The sequence below is a fragment of the Monodelphis domestica genome, chromosome X, assembly GCF_027887165.1.
Source record: "Monodelphis domestica isolate mMonDom1 chromosome X, mMonDom1.pri, whole genome shotgun sequence".
NCBI lineage: Eukaryota > Metazoa > Chordata > Mammalia > Didelphimorphia > Didelphidae > Monodelphis > Monodelphis domestica.
Genome location: NC_077235.1, coordinates 73,624,885 through 73,646,172, shown reverse-complemented (window position 1 = coordinate 73,646,172; position 21,288 = coordinate 73,624,885). Strand labels below are relative to the sequence as shown.

The window sequence follows — 21,288 nt, the reverse complement described above, 5'->3', positions numbered from 1 at the left end:
CCCCCGCGGACTATGACTCTCTCTGATTGGCCGGGCCGCCCGTTGCGCCGTTGCGCCCGTTGCGCAGCGGGGCCCGCGGGGACTTCGGGGATTGGTCGAGAACCCAGAAGGCCGTAGTCTAGCCCCGCCCCTTAGTTCCCACCCTCACCCCCGCCCCCTAGAGTTCTGCGCCTGGAGCCGAGAGCCGTCGGGCAGCCGAGGCATGGCCGGGGTACGACGGATCAGCTTGGCCGAGGCCTTGGACTTGGGGCCCAGCTGGCGCCACGCGTGCCACGCGTTGCTTTACGCGCCGGACCCGGGCCGCTTGTTCGGCCGCATCCCGCTGCGCTACGCCGTGCTGGTGAGGGGGCTGCGGCGAGGGATCTCGATGGGGGGCGGGCGCGCTCGGCGGAGTGGGGGGGCGGGCGCGCTCGGCGGGGTGGGGGGGGGCGGGCCCGCTCACTCTAGCGCCCTTTCTCTCTAGATGCAGATGCGCTTTGATGGCCGGCTCGGCTTCCCAGGCGGCTTCGTAGACCCCCAGGACGGCAGCCTGGAGGCCGGCCTGAACCGGGAGCTGCTGGAGGAGCTGGGTGAGGGGGCGGCCGCCTTCAGCGTGGGCCCGGCGGAGTACCGCAGCTCCCACGCCACAGCCAACCCCCCGCCCCGCGTCGTGGCCCATTTCTACGCCAAGCAGCTGACGTTGGACCAAATCCTGGCTCTGGAAGCGGGAGCCCCCCGGGCCAAGGATCACGGGCTGGAGGTGGGGCACCTCTCTCATCCCCTCCCTTCTCCTCCTCATCTCCAGCCGAAAGCCCCCTTCTTCCTCAAGGCACCCACCCTTCCGGCCATCCATTTTGGTTTAGCCCATCGCCCTCTTCCCATTCCTGCCTGGGTATTTTAAGGCCAATCCTCTAATCCCAGCCCCTCCCCTCTGTCGAATTTTCAGTTGCCTCGGGGGCCCTGTTTTCTCTTCCCACGGTCCCCTCCCCTAGGCTAGACCCTTATTCCACCTCCCCCTGGCCTAGTTGTAGTCTATCCTAAGTAATCTGGTCACCCTCAACCTGAATTTGGCGCCCCTCCCCCCCCCCCCATGATATGAGCTCCTCCCCCTTCTCAGCCTTGGAATTCTGTGCCCCCTGTGATCTAATAATCCTAACCTTTTCCAACAGAATTCTCCTCACCCTGCCTGGCTCCCTTCCTTAGGGCTCCCAGTCTCTACAGAGCCCTCCTTCTAATCACTCCTAGCCTCCTCCCCTTTTCTCTAGCCATCAGAGATATTATGGGAGGGAACCTTAGAGATTCAGGGTTTAATCCCACCTTGCCCAAGGCAGGCACTAAACCGAAAATGGAGATTTGACTCTTGCTTGTCCCAAAGATGTGGAGAGCAGAGTGAGGTCCTGCTGCTCTTCATTCGTTCTTTGGTTCATTCAGGGGCCGACAGGACCCAGCCTGGGTCCTTCCCTTCCCTTGGCTCCACCTAATGCCCAGCACAAGGGCCAAAGCAGTACTTGGCAAGAACCTGGCAGGAATTGTCAGTACTGGATACTGGGTGGCCTTTGATTCAAGTTGATTCCATGGGCATGGATTCAATGGGGGCTGTACTAGATCCTGGGGACACAAAGGCAAAAAGGAGGCTCCTGCATTTGTCCCTCTAAGCCTAGGTTCTTTCCCTGTCTCACCAAATCCTTAGTGGACAACTCTTCCCTGAATGGCCTGTAGACATTTCAAACTCACTGTGTCCAGAACAGAACTTCCCAGCTTGCCCGCCCCTAGTCAGCTTCCCTCCTTTCTGGAGGGGAGGACACCAAGGTCCTTGGAATCATCCTCACCTCCCTGCCCTGTTCAATTAGTCACTGAGCTGTGTTGAGATTCCTTCCAGCTATCTGCTTCTGTCTGTTCACAGAACCATCATTCTAGTTCAGACCCTCATCACCTTTTTTTTTTAAACCCTCAACTTCTGTCTTAGAATCAATATTGCCAGCCAACGGGGGTGAAGTGACTTGCTCAGGGTCACCCGGCTGGAAGTATATGAAGCAAAATTTGAATCTGGGCCCTCCTGTGTCCCAGCCTGCTTCCACTGAGCCACCTAGCTGCCCCTGCCCCCCATTGCCTTTTGCTTGGGACTATTGTTATAGATTCCAGTCTCTCCCTCCACACAGCTGCCAGAGAGCCTCCTGCGGCGTTTAAGATAGCATTTTGATGTTTGCCCAGATAAGGGTACACAGTTAAGTGGAAATCTTGGGGTGGGGGCAACTCAAAATGAAGAAATCCCCAAAGGCTTTTCTGAGGAGAGGGGCATCTGAGCTGAGCTTTGAAGGGAAGGCAGATAGGCTAGCCTGCACAGAGCAATAAGTCAGGATGGCTTGTTACAGAAGCCAGGCCAACTGGCAGGGAGGGGAGAGTTTGTGAAGGGGGGTAATGGGCCAGGAAAGGAAGGTGGGAGCTAAGCCCTGAAGGGCTTTAGAAACTCCATTACAAGGAGAGTTTGTGTTCTATCGTGCAGTTAATAGGGGGCCAATGGAGCCCTTAGTGTCACTTGGGTGCCTACGTGGTTATGGACTAGAGAAACCAGTTAGGAGGCTCCTCTGGTAAGGCTCCAGGCTCGAGGTGTTGAGGACCTGAACTGGGGTGAGGGTGGAGGGCTTTAAGAATGGAGAAGAAAGAAATGGGGAGAGGCTGGGGAGGAAGAATGGACCACTGACTGGCTCTAGGGGTGAGCGGAGTTCAAGAGCTGCCCATTCTGGGGCCACGCAGGGACCCGCGACCCGCCCGTTACCTCTGTGTTAAGGTTCCTCTCCCCTGGGAGGTATTCTGTGAAATTCTAGGCCCAGCCCTGGTATGAACTCTCCCCTCCACCAGGCGTCTTCCGTCTTTGTGGCAAGCTATTCACAGACTCACCTGCGACTTCCCCCTGGTGCTTGAGACAGTGGGATGATAGTGGGAGTTTCGGCCTGGAAGGGAAAGGCCATTTGGCCTCAGCCCCACATTTTATAGACGAGGGGCCGAGTTTTGCCCCAGGCCCCACTATAAAGCAGACCAGTGGTATTTCCAGCTGGGGCCTCAGACTGGAGACATGGTGTGCTTTTAATGGCACCAGGCTGCCTGCGGCATGCACTACATCTCTCTGGGAAGGTTCAGGCTGCGCCCAGGCAGGGATTGATGGGTGTTAAGTTACAGAGCAGAGGGACCAGAGTGAAACCCGGGGCCAGAGCCTGCTCTCTTGCCCTTATTCACTCTTAACTTGGTTCTAATTCATTTTGAAATGGTGCCATAGACCTATTTAGTGATCTCATCTCAGGTATCTATCAAAGTTAGCATGGCACAGTGATGACAGTGCTGAATCTGGAATCAGGGAGTCCTGGGTTCAAATCCCCTTTCATTCTTACTGGCTGTGTGACCTTGGGCAAATCCCTTCTTGGCTATCAGCCTCAGATTCTTATCTGTAAAATGAGACCATTGGAAGTAGAAGGCAGTTGAGGGCCCTTTGATGACTGCCTATAATAATGCCCATTGGGGGCCCCTTGTGGGATTTGGGGGAAGCTCCTATGAGTGAAATATATGTAACATGCTTTTTGAACCTCAGTTCAGTCATGTCCTCGTTTGGGGTTCTCTTGGCAGACACTGGAGTGGTTGTCTATTTCCTTCTCCAGCTCATTTTACAGATGAGGAAACAGAGGCAAACAAGGTGAAGTGTCTTGCCAAAGATCACCCAGCTGGTAAATGTCTGAGGCTGGGTTTGAACCCAGGTCTTCCTGACCCTAGACCCAGTGCTCTAATCATTGCAGCACCACCTTGATGCCCAACAACAACAAAAAATGAGGGTTGTCCCAAAAGTGCTCACCTGACTCATGTATCATGTGATATGAGATTTGCCATAGTGAATAGAGTCTGGAACTTGGAGTTAGCAAGATTTAGATTTTAATCCTGCCTCAGACTAGCTTGATGACCCTAGATAAGTCACTTTACCTCCCATACCTCTGTTTCTTCCTTTGTGGGAGTTGGCCTGGGTGGCCTCTGAGGTCCCTTCCAGTTCTAAATCTAGGATCCTGTCATTCTGTTTCTCTCAGCAGCTGTTAAAAACAGTGTCCTTTCCCTGACCACATGGTGGTGTCCTTCCTCAGTGGGGGTTCAGGGTGGGGTGGCATGTTCAGCTGTTCAGCCCTAGTTTCCAAAGCAGTTGGGCATTGAAGGCCCTAGTGCTCTGAGGGGAATAAGAGAAGTGAGTTGCCTGTTGGAAGGGCTGTCTTGTAGAAGAGGGTGGGGCTTGGCTGGGAGCTCTGAACCAGAGCACGAGCACCGTGTGGGGACAAGGTGCAGAGAGGCAGATCTTGGCTTGGGCTGCTAGAGGGAAACTTGCCAATGATCTGACATGCCAAGGTAGACTGGGCTGCCTAGGTGTTCCCTGTCTGCTAGAAAGACCTTCAGGCAGAGGGACTCCTTGTTTGGCAGAGGAAGAAGGGATTCTTGTTCTGGATCCTGACTGTCTGACTTCCTAGGCCCCTCCCGGCCCCTATTACTGTGAGAATAACTGGCCTCCAGGATCCAAAGAGGCCATTAAGCTTGTTCCGTTTGACTCAGGAGGGTAGAGCCAGGGCATAATGTTCCGGTATATCTCGTGCCGAGCTGGGCCCTGGGAAATGAACCTAAACACCAAGATGGCACCTGGCTTCAGGGAGTTTATGTTCTATTAGTATTATCTAGTGCGGTGTGGAGGGGTGCCCGCTGTGGGAGTGATAACCATGAGGGGGATCCCAGGGGACTTTTCAGGCACTGGGGAGGACCTGCACAAAGGTTCCCCAGGTGAAATGTCAGGTTCAAGGAACAGCAAGCTGGTCACTGGGAGGAGAACTGGGTAGACTGGGTGAAGTCAGGCATTGGTTAAGGGCCTGCTATGTGCCAGGCACTGTGCCAAGCACTGGGGGTCTAAAAGAAAAGCCAATCCCTGCCCTCAAGGAGTTCCCAGTCCAATATAGGAGACAGCATGCAAAGGACTCTGGGGAAACCAGATTTGGACCAGCTAAGATGGATGGAGATGATCCAGTGCTGGAGGGACGGCAGGCCCTAAGGTTAAGGAGCACTGCCTGGCATTGGAAGGAAGTCAAAAGGGGAGGTGAGGAGGGAGAGCATTCAGGCCTGGGGCACCACACTGTGCTGTTTCTGCAGGGTGCCAAGGTCACTTGGGGAAGAAGGTTTGAGATTAAGCGGACAGTGGATGGAGCACCAGGGAGACCTGAGCCTAGGCAGTAGCAGGCCTTAGACAAGGGTCGAAGAGGGAGGGGATGAGGGCCTGGGCCAGGGGAGAGAAGAGAGATTAGATTTGAGGAGTGAGATGGAGTGAGGAGTTGAGACTGACATCTAGGTGACCTGAAATGGATGGTGGAGTTAGGGAGCTTCCCTGTTGGTTGTTGTTTTTTTTTAATTTAATAAATAAATAAACAGATGAACAAATGGGGCAGCTGGGTAGCTCAGTGGATGGAGAGCCAGGCCTAGAGGTGGGAGGTCCTAGGTTCAAATCTGGCGTCAGACACTTCCCAGCTGTGTGACCCTGGGCAAGTCAACCCCCATTGCCTTGCCCTTACCACAACCAATATATAGTATTGACTCTAAGGCAGAAGGTAAGGAAGGGTTAAAAAAAGAAACCTTTATCTTCTGTCTTAGAACCAATACAGTTCTCAGACAGAAGAGTGGTACAGGTTGGGCAATGGGGGTGAAGTGATTCACTCAAGGTCACAAAGCTAGAATAAGTCTGAGGTCAGATTTGAACCCAGGGCCTGACTCAAGCCACTGAGCCACCTAGCTACCCCACTTCCCTATTATTTTTGAGGGCATCGCCATCCTTCCAGTCACTTAGATCTATCAGCCTCGATCCCTGACTCCATGTCTCTCCCCATATCTAATCTGTTGCCAAGTCGTGTGAATTCTGTCATCACGCAGGCCCAGGCTCTCGTGTCCCTCCTAGACTTGTAAAAGAAGCTCATTTCAGGGGACTTGGGAAGTGCTTGTGCTAAGGTGGGTGCAGTGGGAGTGAGAGTGCAGTGAGAGAAGGAACAGCAGACTCCACCTTCATGAATGGCCCGCCGGATGCAGAGCACCCCGTAAGAGTCAGCTGAGGAGGGCAGTTCTCACAGTCCCGGGTTGGGAATCTCCTTTCACTCGGACTTCAGCTGGTGAAGATGAGCAAACAGAAGGGCAGGGACTGGAGGACAGAAGGTATCTTCCATGGGGAGAACAGGACAGTGTGGCTGGCATCGTAGCATCGGGGCAAGGGGAAGACAGTGGCAATGAGCCTTCGAAGAGCGGCAGGCTGGCACACCAGGGTCACGGAGGATGATGGTAGAAGAGGGTCCCAGATGTCTTGCATCATCAAGGCCAAATTTATCAAACAATCTTAACGGATGGCGGTGGGGAAGAGGAGGAGGTTGTATTTGCTTTTGTACCTTCGTGTCCTTCGCCCAGGAGAAAGATCTTTGGATTGGAAAAGCAGAGTAAACTGTCAGTTGGTGAATCTGATGGATTCTTGGGAAAATTCCAGGCTATATTATTAAAGGAATGAATGGCCGTTGCTCATTTAGAAAAGGCTACGGTGATCTCTAAGCCCAAACATGACTTCCCAAAGACCCGGTCTTCTTAGCCTGTTCTCATTGCCTTTTCCCACAGGGTCACTAGAGTAGATTGGGGAGATGATGCTACAGATGGATTTCAGCAAAGTTACTTATGCTCCCTCGCCTCATGGAAGAGGAGGAGAGATGTGGCCTAAGTCACCCTCAGACTAGGTAGTGGCAGGGGCCGCTAATCTGAACCTGTATCTAGGGATCCCAGGGGGCTGGGCAATGACTTTGTTTTAAAATGTGGTATTATCTGTCTGCTGTTGTATTTGGCAGGGTGGCTAGGTGGCGTTGCAGTGCTTAGAGTGTCAGGAGGATTCCTTTTCCCTAGTTCAGATCTGGCCTCAAGTACTTTTTAGCTGTGCAACTCTGGGCAAGTCATTGAGCCCTTTTTGCCTCAGTTTCCTCCTCTGTCAAGGGAGTTGGAGAAGGAAATGGCAAACCATTCTTCAGGTATCTCAGCCAAGAAAACCCCAGATGGAGAGGAAAGGGAAGGGAGAGATGGAATGAGGTAAATTATCTAACCTTAAAGAGGTGTGAAAAACTATTACAGTGGAGGGGGGTGGGGAAGATGAGGGTGGTAACAGGCAGTGCTTAAACTTTACTCTCACTGTAACTGGCTCAGAGGGGGAATGACAACCATACTCATTGGGGTATAGAACCCTATCTTGTCGTACAGAGAAGTAGGAAGGGAGTAAGACAAGGGAAGCAGAGTGATAATAGGAGGGAAGGGCCTGGGGGGGGGGTGATAAAAAGCAAAACGTTGGTGAGGAGGAACAGATTGAAAGGGAAAAGAGCAGGATCAAAAAGGGAAAATAAGACAGAAGGCAACATCATAACTGTGAATGTGAATGGGATGAATGCACCCATAAAACAGAAGTGGATATCAGAGTAGATTAAAAACCAGAATCGAACTATGTATTGTTTACAAGAAACACATTTGAGGCAGGTAGACACAGAGAGTAAAGGTAAGGGACTGGAGCAGAATTCATTATGCATCATCTAAAGTAAAAAAAGCAGGAGTGGCCATAATAATCATGATCTCAGATAAAAGCTAAAGCAAAAATAGATCTGATTAAAAGAGATGAAGGAGGAAATTACATCTTGCTAAAAGGTACAATAGTCAGACAGGACTGGAAATGATTAAACAGAAATTGTCTTTTTTTTTAATATATTTTATTTGATCATTTCCAAGCATTATTCGTTAAAGACATAGATCATTTTCTTTTCCTCCCTCCCACCCCCCATAGCCGACGCGTAAATCCACTGGGCATTAGATGTTTTCTTGATTTGAACCCATTGCTTTGTCAGAAATTGTCTTTTATTAATTTTGTGAAATATTTCCCGATTGCATTTTAGTCTGGTTCAGGCCACACCGGGAGAGTGTCCCAGAGATCTGTGCTTCCCTTTTAGTCATTTTAGCATTTCAGTCAGTGACTTGGAGGCTCAGAGTACCCAAATCCCTTGCTGGGAACATTTGGGGGCTAGAATCCATCTCAAGAGGGGCCAAACCATCTTAATAAGATGACATTTAATAGAGATCCACGTAATAGGTCAAGAACATGCGATTTCTTTAGAAGGGATGAGCTTCCCTGAACACAGTACCACCAGCATCCTTGATGCCTTTGAAACTCGGAGGCCCCAGAGTCGCACAGCTGAGAAGGCCATTTGATCTAGAGTTGACCTGGCTCCACCTGATTCTAAGACTATAGGATCCGCCAGCCGTTCCTATATAATTTATCTGTGGGTGTGACCTGAGAAGGAGAATGGAGGCTAGAGGAATATAGGGTACAATATCAATACATCAACCATACTTCCAAGATGCTAACTAACGTGCCTGGTGTGCTCCAAGGACCAGCATGTAGAGTCCTGTACTTGCATTTAAAGAGTCGGCTCCCTAGGTCTGGCATGAGACAAGTCTAGTGAGATAGGAGTTTCTGTGAGAAAAAGGCTCTGGGATCTGGCAGCTAGGAAAGCAAATGCCACAAAAGCTAGGATGCCCAAAGGGATGTTCAGTGCCCCAGCTTAGGCAGGTGAGAGGCTTTGCTGCCCTTCCTACCCTGGGCAATTGTGCTCCCTTCTGGCCATGGCCTTTTAGGAAGGGCTGGAATCCTGAGGAGGGCCCCTGGGCTGGTGATGGGGCTATAGGAGATGGCATATGAGGATCATTGAAAGGACCTGGACATGTTTAGCCTGAAAAAAGAGAAGCGAAGTGGGCAGGGAAGATGATCGCTGTCATGTCGGGGAGACTTGTTCTTGAACTCAGAAGAGAACCAAGAACACTGGGTGGAACAGTGTCGGAGGGACACGGGTAGATCACGTGTCAGCAAAGCTTTCCCAACAATAAAGGGCCATCCTAACATGGAAGGGGTGCCCTGTCCCTGGAGGTCTTCAAGCAAAGGCTGGATGGCTCCTCATTGGCAGAATGCTCCAGTGGGGACAGCTGGAGTCTGGCTGCCTTTGGGCCCTTTTAGCTTGGAGATACTGCCTTTGGGCCAGGTAGAAGAGTTGAGCTGTCCTTGGGGGATGACCGATTTTTGAGCAGAGGAGCATTCTGAGTAGGTCTAAGAGGAAGACAGATTGTTCTTGAAGTAGTCGGAAGAGAGGAGCTGGGAAAACCCGGAGGGAGGCTATTTCATAGCACAGGCTAGTGGTGATGAGGACCTCGGCTAGGTCAGAGCGAAAGAAGGGGGGCGGATTTGAGGGAGATTTTGGAGGTGGAACTGAGTATCTGGTAACTGGTTTGAGCTGAGAAGAGATGGAAGGGCCCAGGATCCCAGCAACGTGGCCCTTTCCCTCCTCCGTGGGTTGTTCAGTGGGCATTTCTGTTGTTAGGTCTTTGAGGGGATCGTCTTTGAGTTGGACATGGGTGTTGGTGGTGGAAGGAGAGCTCTGCTGAAGCAAACGCTTTAAAAATAGTTAAGCCCCCAGCACATGGACCAGAGAAACTCCTTTCCTGGGCCTCATCCAGGCATTTGGGTCGTTGGCCAAAGAATGTCCCAGTTCCCCTTTTCATACCTCTGTCAAAGATCCCCTTGGGATGTTGTGGCTTTTCCTTGGAAAGACTACTGGGTAGAGATGGCACTTTTTAGGACTGGGATTTGGAGGGGATTCCCTTCAGATACGGGCCCGTCTAGGTGGCCCCAGTTCCTCTCCAACTCTGAGAACTGGGGAGTTCCATGACTACAGGATTTGGAGGAGCACTCTCATTGGCCATTGGAAGATGGCCTTTAGGGAGTCAGAAATGTGGCTGTGGAGCTCAGAGGAGGTCACAGTTGGGCCTAGAGACCCAGGAGTCATCCCAAAGGAGGTGTCGAGAGTGGGTGAGATGAGCCAAGGCTAGATGGTTCAGTGAATGGAAGTCCTGGCTTCAAATGGGATCTCACACGCTTCCTAGCTGTGTGACCCTGGGCAAGTCATTTAACCCCCATTGCCTAGCCCTGACCACTCTTCTGCATGGGGAATTAAAAGGGAAAGAGGAGTTTAAAGGTTGTTAAGTAAGTGGTGAGCAGGGGAGCCACAAGGTCGGATCTGCCTCCAAATCCCTTTGTGTAGGAGAGGCTTCAAGCAAAGAGACCTGTTAGGAGGCTGTGGGAATGTTCTGGGTCCGAGTCCTAAGCGAGCTGGGTCAGCCTGGGGAGCTGCTGGGGAGAAGGGATGGCCAGATTGGGCAACTGACTGTGGGTAGGTGGGGCGATTGGAGATACAGGCACCTGCCATTTTCAGGGAGCCTCCTGGTCCCACCCCAAAGGGAGGTGGAGGGGCGCCCCCACCCCAGACTGACTAGGTTAGGGGGAGGGGATTTTTCTGTTGGCCCTGAGTGCTTAGGGACTCTCAGAGGTTAGAGGCCAGCTGGGAAGGGGAAGGGGGGGGGGTCGAGGGTAGGAGACAAGGCCTACTATTGGTTGTGGGAGAGAGGGTGGGAGCCGAGCCATCTTCCCAGCCTCTGATTGGTTGATTATAGGTCCGCTCAACTCTGGGCACTGGGTTCCCAGATCTTTTAGGGGTGGGAGCTCTGGGGTGCTCTGAATGGGCCTGGGAAGCGTGCTCCCAGAAGGCAGTTCGGGAAGCACAGAGGGGCCGGGGAGGTAGCCCCACACACTACGCTGGCCCAAAGTTCAGGGGCGGCAGGTTCTTCTGCATTGCCGTCCTAGAAGCGGAGGGCAGGGCTGGCCTGGTGCTCTGTCCTCCGGGCCCCAGTCACTGTCTCCCGCCGCCTCTTCTGACATTCAGTGTCTCCACAGGTGCTGGGCCTCGTGCGGGTGCCTCTGTACACGCTTCGGGATGGGGTCGGAGGCCTCCCCGCCTTCCTGGAGAACTCCTTCATAGGTGCTGCCCGAGACCAGCTGATGGAAGCCCTGCAAGGCCTGGGGCTCCTAGAAGTCGGCCAGCTGCCCCCCGCCCGCCACTAGGGAGCCCCGAAGGGGTCTTCCTCCTGCGGAGTCTGGGGGAGGGGAGGGGAGGGAGGGAGGTTCCCCTTTGTGGCTGATGCTGTTGATTACAGATTTCCAGGAACAAACCGTGTGCATTTGGTTCTGGGTGCCCTCTCTGCGTCGCCCTCTTGCCCCATCCTCCTCCAGCGCCCTGGCTGGCCCAGTTGGTCAGCCTTCCTTCCTCTCTCGGCCATGCCAGGCTCCTTCCACTCCCGTGGCCCACGAGGGGAGCTCACGTGGAACCCGAGGCCCGGGGTGTGAGTGTCAGTGGACAGGGACTCCCCAGTGTCTCCCAGCCCCTTGGTTAGGTTCTGTTTGGTGTCAACCAGGGACCACCGGCCAGCAGCCTTCTTGGCCTCAGTCCCCTTCCCCCTTGGGAGGGCCGGGGCCCCAACTGTTGTCGGGGGAGGCAAAAGAGCTCCTTCCGCTGCCAGGAAGTGGTTACCACCTTGGGGTGCAGGGGGGGGATGGGAAACAGAAATAAAGAGCTTTTCCTTCACCCCAAAGGGGATGGGGGTGCTGGGTGGCAAGGGGCACCCTAAATTGCACCGCACCCCTCCTGTCATCTCAGCCTGGGCTGGAGGGGGTGCACTGGAATTTGGCCACGAGCTGTATCCTCTCGCCAGTGCCCCAGGCTGGCTGCCCCTCCCTGGGCCCTCCCCCTGCCCTCCCTCCTCCCTCCCACCAGGAGCTCATTTCTGTTTTCTCATTTCTGGCTTCGGCGGGCCCCTCTGGGCGGGCAGCTGCGCAGGGCGCAGGGGCTGATCAGCGGGGGGTACTCCAGGGACCTCGCACCCCTCTTCTCCCAGGAGGTTGCAAGAGCCTCAATTCCAACCACCTCAGCTTGCCTCTGATCCCTGTCCACTGCTGCCAGTCGAGAGGTGCCGCTGCTGCGGCCATGGCCTCCCACGGGAAACTGAGGAAGGACCGGGGGTCCCTGACCGATTATGAGTCTCAGGTCAAAGGTGAGAAGGGCAGGAGGCCGTCCATGAAGTCGGGGCGGGAACTCTGGGGCAGGAGAGAGACTGCAACCTGTGGCGCCTTGCTTCCCCTTTCCTACTGCCTGGGCTCGGAGGGCCTTTCACCCCCTTTCCCTTCCCCCGGTTCATCTCCCTCCGGACTTGGCCTCCCTTTGGGGCCCAGGAGCTGGATGGAAGAAGTGGTGGGGAGGGAAGAAACATTGCATCACCTGGGATCCACCAGAGCCTCCCGACAGCCCCGGGATGGAGGTGCTATCATGAGCCCCATTTGACACATGAGGAAACTGAGGCAAGCAGGGCCCCATAGCTAATGTGTGGGAATTGGGGTTTTCCTGACCACACAGCCAAAGTAGGGCCAGAGCCTGGCAAAGGGCAGCTTCTGAGGGTTGACCTGCCAGGCTTCTGTGACTAAACCACCAGGGCACCAGCAGGCGTGGAGGTGGCCCTGAGATGCCAGAAGGAGAAAGAGGAACTCGGCCTAGCCCCCACCGGAGCTGACCCACCCCAGAAGTTAGCCTGCTTCTTCCTCCTGCCCCCCATCACCTTGGTGATGCCTTGGCCACTGCTTTCCCTCCCATCCTCCCCAGGCTTCACCCCACAAAGCATTGGCCCTCTGGGCAGGAGAGGAACTCTTGCCTCTGAAAGTCCCTGCCCTCACCACCCAGGAATATTCATCCTCCTCCATGCAAATCATAGGCATCTCCCTTCAGTGTTCCCAGCCTTTGGGTTTAGAGACTGGCCTTATGGGAGACCCTAACGGGAGCCATCTTGGCCAGCTCATCTCTAATCAGAACAAGGGGCTCATGGGGATCCTCGCTAAGCCTTGGAGGTGCTGGCTCCAATCGAAGCTGGATGGCCTAGGGCAGACTGAGGCCTCGGTTCCTTGTCTGTAAATGGAGAGGGTCGCATTGTGATCCCCAAGATCTCTTAGCCCTGGGCTCCTCGGCCCACTCCACCTGCCCCCTACAGCTTCCACCCATTGCATCTAGTTTGGCCAAACAAAACCAGCCAATCCCCCCCAGGTACTAGAGGATGGCTGGCCTCCCTCCTTTATCCTCGGGTCTAAAACAGTCCCCTTGTCCACACATGCTAGGCACTTGTTTTAGCCTGGCCTGGCATGGCCCAGCCCCCAGGGTGCACTCTGATTTATCGGGATCTTTGCCAAAACGCCATCTTGGCCTCAGTTGGCCGCCCCCCAGCTAGCCCCCAGCATGGCTGAGGAAAAAGCTCATTCGGAACTGCCTACAGGCCCCCGACTCACCTCCCCTCGTTTAGCAGGCTGCTGTGCCTCCCGGTGGAGGTACTGGCATGTAGCTATGGGTAGAGCTATAGGACGCGTCAGAGAGCAGTCGTCGGTTATCGCCAAGCCCCCTTGGTAAATTCCATTGTTCTTGGGTCCCCTCTTCTTTCCCTTTCTGGGCCTATCTATCTACCTCTGATGCCCGCTAGCTGCCCAGCCATCTGTTTCCTATGTCACTCCCACTCCTACCCCCTCCATCCCTGTCCCCCAACTCCATTTTTTAACCCCTCACCTTCCGTCCTAGACTCAATACTGCATATTGGTTCCAAGGCAGAAGAGCAGTAAGGGCTAGGCAATGGGGGTCAAGTGGCTTGCCCAGGGTCAGATTTGAACCCAGGACCTCCCATCTCCAGACTTGGCTCTAGACTCACTGAGCTGCCCAGCTGCCCCCTCCAGCTCCTTTTCAGGCAGCACACAGTCCCGTAACATGGGTGGTCATGAACAAACGGAATCAGGCTGGATGTCATCATTTTGTTTGAATTCACAAACCTCCGGCTGCCCTCCAGGCCCAGGCAACCTAAAATGCCATTTAACCTTTGGCCCTGCTGGAGCCCAACCATTGGCTAACAAATATTTGCTGATTGTTGTTCTTGCTAAGGGGAAGCATGGGTTTTGGCTGGGAAGTGTCCGCCAGGAATGTGTGTATGGTGGAGTCTGTAGAGCGAACCTACGTCTGAGACGTCAGCATTTGTGGCACAGTATGTGGCCTGTGTGTGGGGCAGCGAACCGCCACTGGTCCAACGTTTCTGCCATCTTGTGGTGCATCAGTCTGTCTTAAAGAGGAGGACGGAGTTCTCCAAATGAAGTGAATTTTAAGTCACTTTTCATCTTCGGGGCCTCGGGGAGGGGCAATTGGGCGACTAGTAGGGCTGAGAAATCCCCCCAAGATCAACGGCGTTCAGGTGTGACTTTCTCCTGAGGAAGAGAACCATCTACGATGAAGACGGGAAGACTGATGAGCAAGTTCCTCGTTCAGGGAGGGTCCTTCTGGAATCTGAGCCAGGTGGGGCCTCAGAGGGGATCTTGTCCAGCTTGAGCACTGGCTCCCCACCATGCAAGGACCCTATGTGATGAAGTAGGAAGTGTCTGTCTTAGGAGAAGGGACATGTCTCACAACCAGATTTCACAGGTGCCGATGGGTGGCTCAGTAGATAGAGCCACAGACCCAGAGTGGGTTCAAACTTGGCTTCAGACACTTCTTAACTGTGTGACCCTGGACATATCATTTAAGCCCAGGTCCTTGCCCTTCTGTGTTAGTTATTACCATGACAGACCTGGAGTGGGGAGGGCCTGAGTTCAAATGTGGCCTCAGATACTTCTTAGCTGTGTGACCCTGGGCAAGTCATTTAACCCCGTTTGCCCAGCCCTTGCCCTTCTGTTTTAGAGTTGTTACCAAGATGAAAAAATCAACAACACGATTTCATGACTTTAGAGATTGAAGGGACCTCAGAAGCCGCCCTCCGAATTCTGTAAAGGAGGAAACGGGCCCAGGAGGAGAGGTGACTTGCTCCTAGAGGGATTGGAACCCATCGCCAGAGCACAGAAAGGGGTGGAGTTCAATATCCCTAGAGACTGGCTAAGGAAGGCCCCTCCTGCCTCAACAGAACTCTAAGCCCGGAACTGGCAATCAGGTTTTTTGGCTAATTGTTGCTCCTTAGTTGGCCCTTCACCAGCCTCATCCAGCTAGCTCAGTGAGAGGGGAGGACGAGGGAGGGATGGAGGCGTTTTTAGGGGATCTGGTAGAAGCGGGTGCTGCTTTCCATATTGGTGGGTGGGATCGGAGGAGAAGCCTGGCTGGTACCAGAGGGGAAGGAAATAGTAATGTCAAGGGAGGCAGCCCAGGGGCTTTCCAGAGCTTAGGGACAGGAAACAAAGGAGGAAGGGAGCTTGGCCGGGCTGGAGGCCTCAGGAGATCTCCTGTGGCCAGGCTTCTGGCTCTCAAGGGTGGTGACCCAAGAGGAGAGCTGCTGAGCCCCCACCACATCTGTAGGAAGGACTCAGTAAAACTTGAGTTCGAAATGTGGTTAGGTAGGAGACAATCTAGTGAATAGCAAAAGTGTGAGGCTTGGAGGATGTCCTGGGTTTGAATCCTACCTTTTACTTACACTTACACTGAAGGCATGAGCAAATTGGATCACCTTGGTGAGCATTCCTGATCTCTAAGATGGAGGTAATAATGTTTCCCGAGGGTCAGCTGAGATGAGGTCTGGCAAAGCTTTTTGCAGGAGAAGAGAGGGAAGGAATGGAGGCCTGGAGGCACCACTTGGCTTTCAGAGCTCTTTGTCACCTGCCCCCTCCTCCCCAAGGAATTCTGGGACATGAACAAGACTCTCCATCTTTCTATCTGTTCTAACTGGCACTCACACCTGGAATGCTCCCTTTGTTCTAACTGCTAACTCCTGGCTTCCTTTAAGTCCCAACTAAAAGCCCGCCTCCTACAGGAAGCCCTCCCCAGCCCATCTATGTTCATTTGCTCTCTCCCCGGTTAGACGGCGAGCTCCTTGAGATCAAAGCCCGTCTTTTGCCTCTTTCTCTACTCCTTCGCCCAGTGCCAGGCACACCGTCCTCATCTGATAAATGCTGTTGACATTGACCAACTGTCACAAAGTCCGAGTTAGGAGTGAGGAGGGCTAAGAGATCAAACTGATAGGACTAGGCGGCGATGCCTGGGGTTCGTACCCCAAGCTTGGCCATATGTTCCAGACTCCATTGGCAGAAAGAGACAGACTGAGGAAAGCTGATTTAGATGATTTGGCTCTTGGACACCATGGATTGGAAGCTGTGGTAGATGCCCGGGTGCCGATTTAGGCCCAAGGGTGGGGAGCCTGCTCTATTTTTCTATAAATCAGCAGCCCCCCGAAATGGGCTTGATTATCATGCAGTTGACAGGATGGTCTCCACCAAAGACTGTTTTGAATGCAGAACAAACTTCCGAGTGCTTCCTGCCTAGAAGCTGTTCTACATTGGCCAGCGGACCCCAGCTTGGTGGGGAAGAGTTCTTTGTAGCCCTTGGAAGGCCGTAGAGACGTGACTGCTGGTACATGGGACAAAGACTCTTGAGTTTGCCCTCCGAGGGCGACTACAGAAGGCCTAGGACCGAACTGGGGCCACACACACACTTTGAAATGGGTGGACAGACAACAGAGCCAGCAAAAGCAGGAGAGGATAACCCGCTCATGGGACTGGAACCAAACTTGGTTGGGTGTCTGCTGTGAGCAGGCCCCTGTGCCGAGTACTAGAGACAGTACAGAACTGGACTCAGACCTGATCCCTGCCCTCGTGGATCTCCCAAACTGAGCTCCATGGAGGACATGATCAAGAGCGTAGTGTATGAGGAGGCAGTCCAAGAAGCCTTCCTGGAGAACGTGGTGTTGGGCCTGGAGTCAGGAAGACCTGAGTTCAAATCCAGCTTCAGATACTTACTAGCCATGTGACCTGAGTAAGTCACTTCAACCCCTTTTCCTCAGTTTCCTCATCTGGTAAACCACTCTAGTATCTCTGCCAAGAAAACCCCAAATGGGATCATGAAGAGTGAGACATGACTGCAAATGTCTAAACAACAAGAAGATTGAATGGGTATACAGGGGAGGGGAGGGGAGGGAAGGGTATCCTGGGCCTAGGGAACAGTATTAACCAAAGTCTGGAAGCTATGAGTGAGAAAATTGGGGCTCCCTCCACCCATAGGCCTGGAGCTGTGAGTCAATCAAATCATCTCTCTGTGCCTTGGTTTCCTCATCTGCAAAATGAGACTGATACTACCTACCACTTGCACAGGTCATTTGGAAATAAAGCATTTTGTAAGCTTTTAAATACCATAAACATCCAACACAGTGATGATGAACCTTTTAGAGACTGTGTGCCCTGCCCCCAGAGACCATGTGCCACGCCCCATTCCCCTCACCCTGAGTGCTGGGTGTGCTCCGCCCCCTCTTTACCCACACAGGCGAAGGAGGAAGCGCTTCCATTGGGCTGCTGGGTAGAGGGACAGGTGAAGTGAAAAAATGTCCTCAGGCATGGTGGAGAGGGGGAAGGGAGCAGCTCCATCCTGGTCCCCCTGCCTTTCTGGTAATGAACTCCGGGATTGGGGGGGCGGCATGTGTCCACAGGGAGCTCTCTGCTTGCCATCTTTGGCACCCGTGCTGTAGGTTCGCCATCACTGATCTAACCTATTATTATTTAAACTCATGAATTTTTATTGACAATAAGAGCTGACATTTATGTTGGCCTTCAGGGTTTATGAGGCACACTTAACACATTCTCCTTTGGTCTTGACAACACTCCTCTGACCTCTGTACTGTCCCCTTTCCATAAATAAGAGTACCAATGTTCAGAGAAGTTATGAGACTTATCCAAAGTCACACAGCTACTGGTGTGTATTGGAAGCAGGACTCAAAGGCAGCTCTTTCCTGATTCCCAGGCTCCTGGCTCTTTCTGTCACGAATGGAGGTTTCCTCTGGACTGAAATTTCACATACAGGGACTGAATGTTGTTTCATCGCCAGGTCTCCTAATAAGGCTCCATTCAGGATGCTACACAAATAATTGTTTGGTTGTTTTTCAGCGTGTCAGACTCTTGGTGACCCCATTTGGGGTTTTCTTGGCCAAGATACCAGAGTGGTTTGCCAAGTCCTTCTCTGCCTTGTTTTCCAGATGAGGAAGCTGAGGCAAACTTGCTGAAACAAGTGGCCCAGGGTAACATGGCTAGGAAGTACCTGAGGTCAGATTTGAACTCACATCCTCTGGACCCCAGGCTTGGAGCGCTGTCCCCTGTACCACCTAGGTGCTCCAGACCTAATACTTCCTCTTGGCAAACGTTGCGCACTGCCTGCTTCCAGCTCTGCCGTCCAGAGTCAAGTCCTTGGGCAGGGCAGGCATGTGTATGTCATGCTCCTCTCCCCAGCCAGTCTCAGGTCTTTTGTCCTTTAGGCTGTGACTCCCTGAAATTGTGTGGTCCTGTGAGCCCTTGGGTCTGCGTCACGCGGCAGGCAGGGTTATTCTGGTGAACTGTCTCCTTGGGCTCAGAGGAAGAGTTTGGAAAGATGGCAGGAGGAGCTGGGCACCCGGCCATGGTTGGGCTGCTCCGAGTTGGAGGTTATTATTGTTGTTCTTATTATGCCACAGCAGGGGGCCTGGAGAGAAAGACTAGAAGCTGGGCCTGAAAGCCTAGCGGAGAGGCTGGGAGCCACTGGATGGCTGTGGGGAAAGGGAGGAGGAGGAGGAGGAGGAGGAGGAGGAGAGAAAGTTCTATAAGGGAAGAGGAGGAAGTCTTGAGTGTGCCAACGTGTGTGAGTGTGAGTGGGGATTGGGTAGGCCAGTATAGACCTGAAGGACAAGGCTCCTCCACCTCATGCTGTCTCTCAGGGAGTTGGAAACATCATGGTGTTCAATGGAAAGACCTCTGGCTCTTGAGTCAAAAGAGCAGAGTTCAAATCCTCCCTCAGATGCTTACTTGTTTGACCTTGAGCTGGTCCCTGGGCCACAGTTTCCTCTAAAACAAAGGGGTGAATGATGATACCAAATAACCCAGACTGAAGTGCCTGCCAGTGCTAGGAGGGAGATAAGTTCGATCCTTTACCTTAGGCAAACTTAGATGGAAATTTGTTATAACGTGTGATTGGTAATAAATAAGCAAAATGCTTTAAAATGAAGGCATTGAATTAGATGGATCTGGAGGCCTCCTTTAGCTCTCCATTTAGGGTCTGATGTCCAGGACTCCTGGCAAGGTTCTTCTCCTCCCTGGGCCTCTGTCACATGAGGGGGTGGGACTTGCTGGCCTCTGGGGTCCCTTCTGGCCTAGGAGCTGCGTGTGGTTCCTGGCCAAGTCCCTTAACTGCCTCAGTTTCTTCTGTAAAAAGAAGGGGCTGGACTAGCTGGTCTCTGAGGCCCCTTTCAGCTCTACATCAACGCCGCCCCCCCTTTGAACAATAATAATGGTAATTCAACTGCAGGAGGCAGCTAAGTGGTGCTGCCAGAGTGCCAGTCTGGAGTCAGAAAGTCTTGAGTTCAAACATTGCCTCAGAGCTGTGTGATCTTGGGCAAGCCACTTACCCCTCTTTGCCTCGGTTTCCTCCTCTGGAGAATGAGCTGGAGGAGAAGAAGATGGCAGACTACTCCAGGATCTTGGCCAAGAAGACACCATAAATGGTCTCCCGAACAGTCACACTGGAAAACAACTGAACAGCCAAACAACGAAGTTACCCAAGATCCATTTCGATGGACAGCTTTCGTTTTGACGTGGATCAGTACTCCTATGTGTGACCTGGGCCAAATCACTCAGTTTCTTCATCTGTCTCTCAGGGGGGTTAGACTAGAGGGCCTCTGTGAGCCTGGGAGAGGACTGAGCGCCCGCATAAGGAGTTCTGACGGAAGCCAAGTGGGATGGAGGAATGGAGGGACTGTTACCACGAGTTGACTTCTGGCTTGGTCTGTGTGCTCCAGGCCAGGGGCCCATGCTCAGGCTGGGAACCTGCCCGCCTTCTCTTGTGCTGTGGGTGGCTGGGTGGGTCCTTACTCCTCTGGGGTGCTGAACACCCTCTCCACTCTCTCCCCAGAGATCCGATGTCAGTTGGCAGAACAGCTCCGATGCCTGGATGGTCAAGGGGAGCTTCGGCGAGAACTGCTCCAGGATCTGGGCGAGTTCATGCGGCGCAGGGCTGAGGTGGAGCTGGAATACTCCAAGGGACTGGAGAAGCTCAGCGACAGGTTCCTGGGCCGAGGAGGCCGGACCAGTGCCAGGGACCGAGAGCAGCAGAACTTTCGGTATCGGGGCTAGGGCTGGGCTTCATCAGAGGACTGACCAGAGAAGGGGGGCGGGAGATGGGCCTCAGCTGGGTAAAGCCAAGGGCCCGTGGGAGGGGAGGGGGGGCCTCGGGTCCTCAATGCCCCTGGCCCATCCCCTATGTCACCCCCCAGGAAGGAGCCATCCCTTCTGTCTCCCCTGCACTGCTGGTATGTGCTGTTGCAGCAGACTCGGCAGGAAAGCCGGGATCACGGGGCCCTCAGCGAGGTGCTGGCCGGACCCCTGGTCCAGCAGCTCAGTCACATTGGAGAGGACGTAGGGCGCCTGGTGAAGAAGGTGACCGCCTGGGGCCAGGCACAGGAGGGGGACCAGGGGCAGAGGGCTCCGTGCCAGGGCAAGGATGGGCAGCAGCCAGCCCCTCTGAGCTGAGAACAGAGCATAGGATGCAGGGGGGATGATGGGACTGTGAACTGTCCACAACAGAGAGCCCTGAAGGCACTGGTCCCAGCATGGCAGGCTCCAGGGAGGAGGTGCCTTCTCAGCTGGGCCTTGAAGAATCAGTGGGTTTATGCCAAGGTAGCTAGGATGGTATTTGAGCCCCCAGGAATGGCACGAGTGTTTGGGAACGTATGGGAAATGTGTGTGTAGTCAGAGAAGACACTCACATGACTGACAGGAGTATCAGGTGGACACAGGCTCAGTGGGGAGTGGCAGGTGGTGGGTGGGCCTCCAGAGCTTTTTCTGGTGGGCACGATGCCAGGGCCCACAACCTCCCCACTTCCCTCCTTCCTCCCTAGAGTAAAGACCTGGAACAGCAGTTGCAGGAAGAGATGCTCAAAGTGGTGTCAGAGCTACAGATGGTAAAGACGGGCAGGGCGGGTGGCCTGGGCCTGGGGGTTACCCCCCTTAGGCCTTTGCTCTCTGCTTTCTAAGGACCCTGCCCATTTCCAAGGTCACGAATTCTGGCCCTTTGTCATTCCCTTGGGCTGGCTTAGGCTTTACATTTCTCAGGCCCCCTCAGACCAAGCAGTCTCCTGTCCTGGGTCCCTTGTGCAGGGAGTTGGCTAGACTTCCTCTAGCCCTGCCATTTGGCCTTCCTGGCCCCCTGAAAAAGAATGCCCCAGGGGGCATAGCTTATGGGTGGCCGGACCTCTTATGGAAGGAGGTGCCAAAGAGCTGGCGGATGAGGGCCTCAGCTATACTTTGGCTTTTCTTTCCCCTCAGGCCATGAAAACCTACCAGACATATCGGGC

The 21,288-nt window shown here is 53.7% G+C and overlaps 2 protein-coding genes across 2 annotated transcripts in view; both read left to right on the top strand.

Annotated features, from left to right (window-relative positions):
• The first annotated feature begins 178 nt into the window (after positions 1-178).
• NUDT16 (nudix hydrolase 16) lies at positions 179-11,103 on the top strand. Its single transcript, XM_003342270.4, has 3 exons — positions 179-340; positions 464-739; positions 10,829-11,103. Exons 1-3 carry the CDS (start codon positions 203-205, stop codon positions 10,994-10,996), a joined length of 582 nt encoding a protein of 193 aa, XP_003342318.2. The 5' UTR covers positions 179-202; the 3' UTR covers positions 10,997-11,103.
• Positions 11,104-11,743: 640 nt separating this feature from the next.
• ARHGAP4 (Rho GTPase activating protein 4) overlaps positions 11,744-21,288 on the top strand; it is a 21,358-nt gene continuing 11,813 nt past the window's right edge. The window contains exons 1-5 of the mRNA XM_056809708.1: positions 11,744-11,982; positions 19,848-20,055; positions 20,209-20,371; positions 20,833-20,895; positions 21,260-21,288. The exon at positions 21,260-21,288 is cut by the window's right edge and continues 163 nt beyond it. Coding sequence (XP_056665686.1) covers positions 11,916-11,982; positions 19,848-20,055; positions 20,209-20,371; positions 20,833-20,895; positions 21,260-21,288 — 530 coding nt within the window. The 5' untranslated portion in view covers positions 11,744-11,915. The remainder of the gene's footprint in view (positions 11,983-19,847; positions 20,056-20,208; positions 20,372-20,832; positions 20,896-21,259) is intronic.

Coding starts and splice junctions, on each gene's coding strand:
- NUDT16 (XM_003342270.4), top strand. CDS start 203: ATGGCCGGGGTACGACGGATCAGCTTGGCCGAGGCCTTGGACTTGGGG. Junction 341..463: donor CGCTGCGCTACGCCGTGCTG/GTGAGGGGGCTG, acceptor CTTTCTCTCTAG/ATGCAGATGCGCTTTGATGG. Junction 740..10,828: donor CCAAGGATCACGGGCTGGAG/GTGGGGCACCTC, acceptor GTGTCTCCACAG/GTGCTGGGCCTCGTGCGGGT.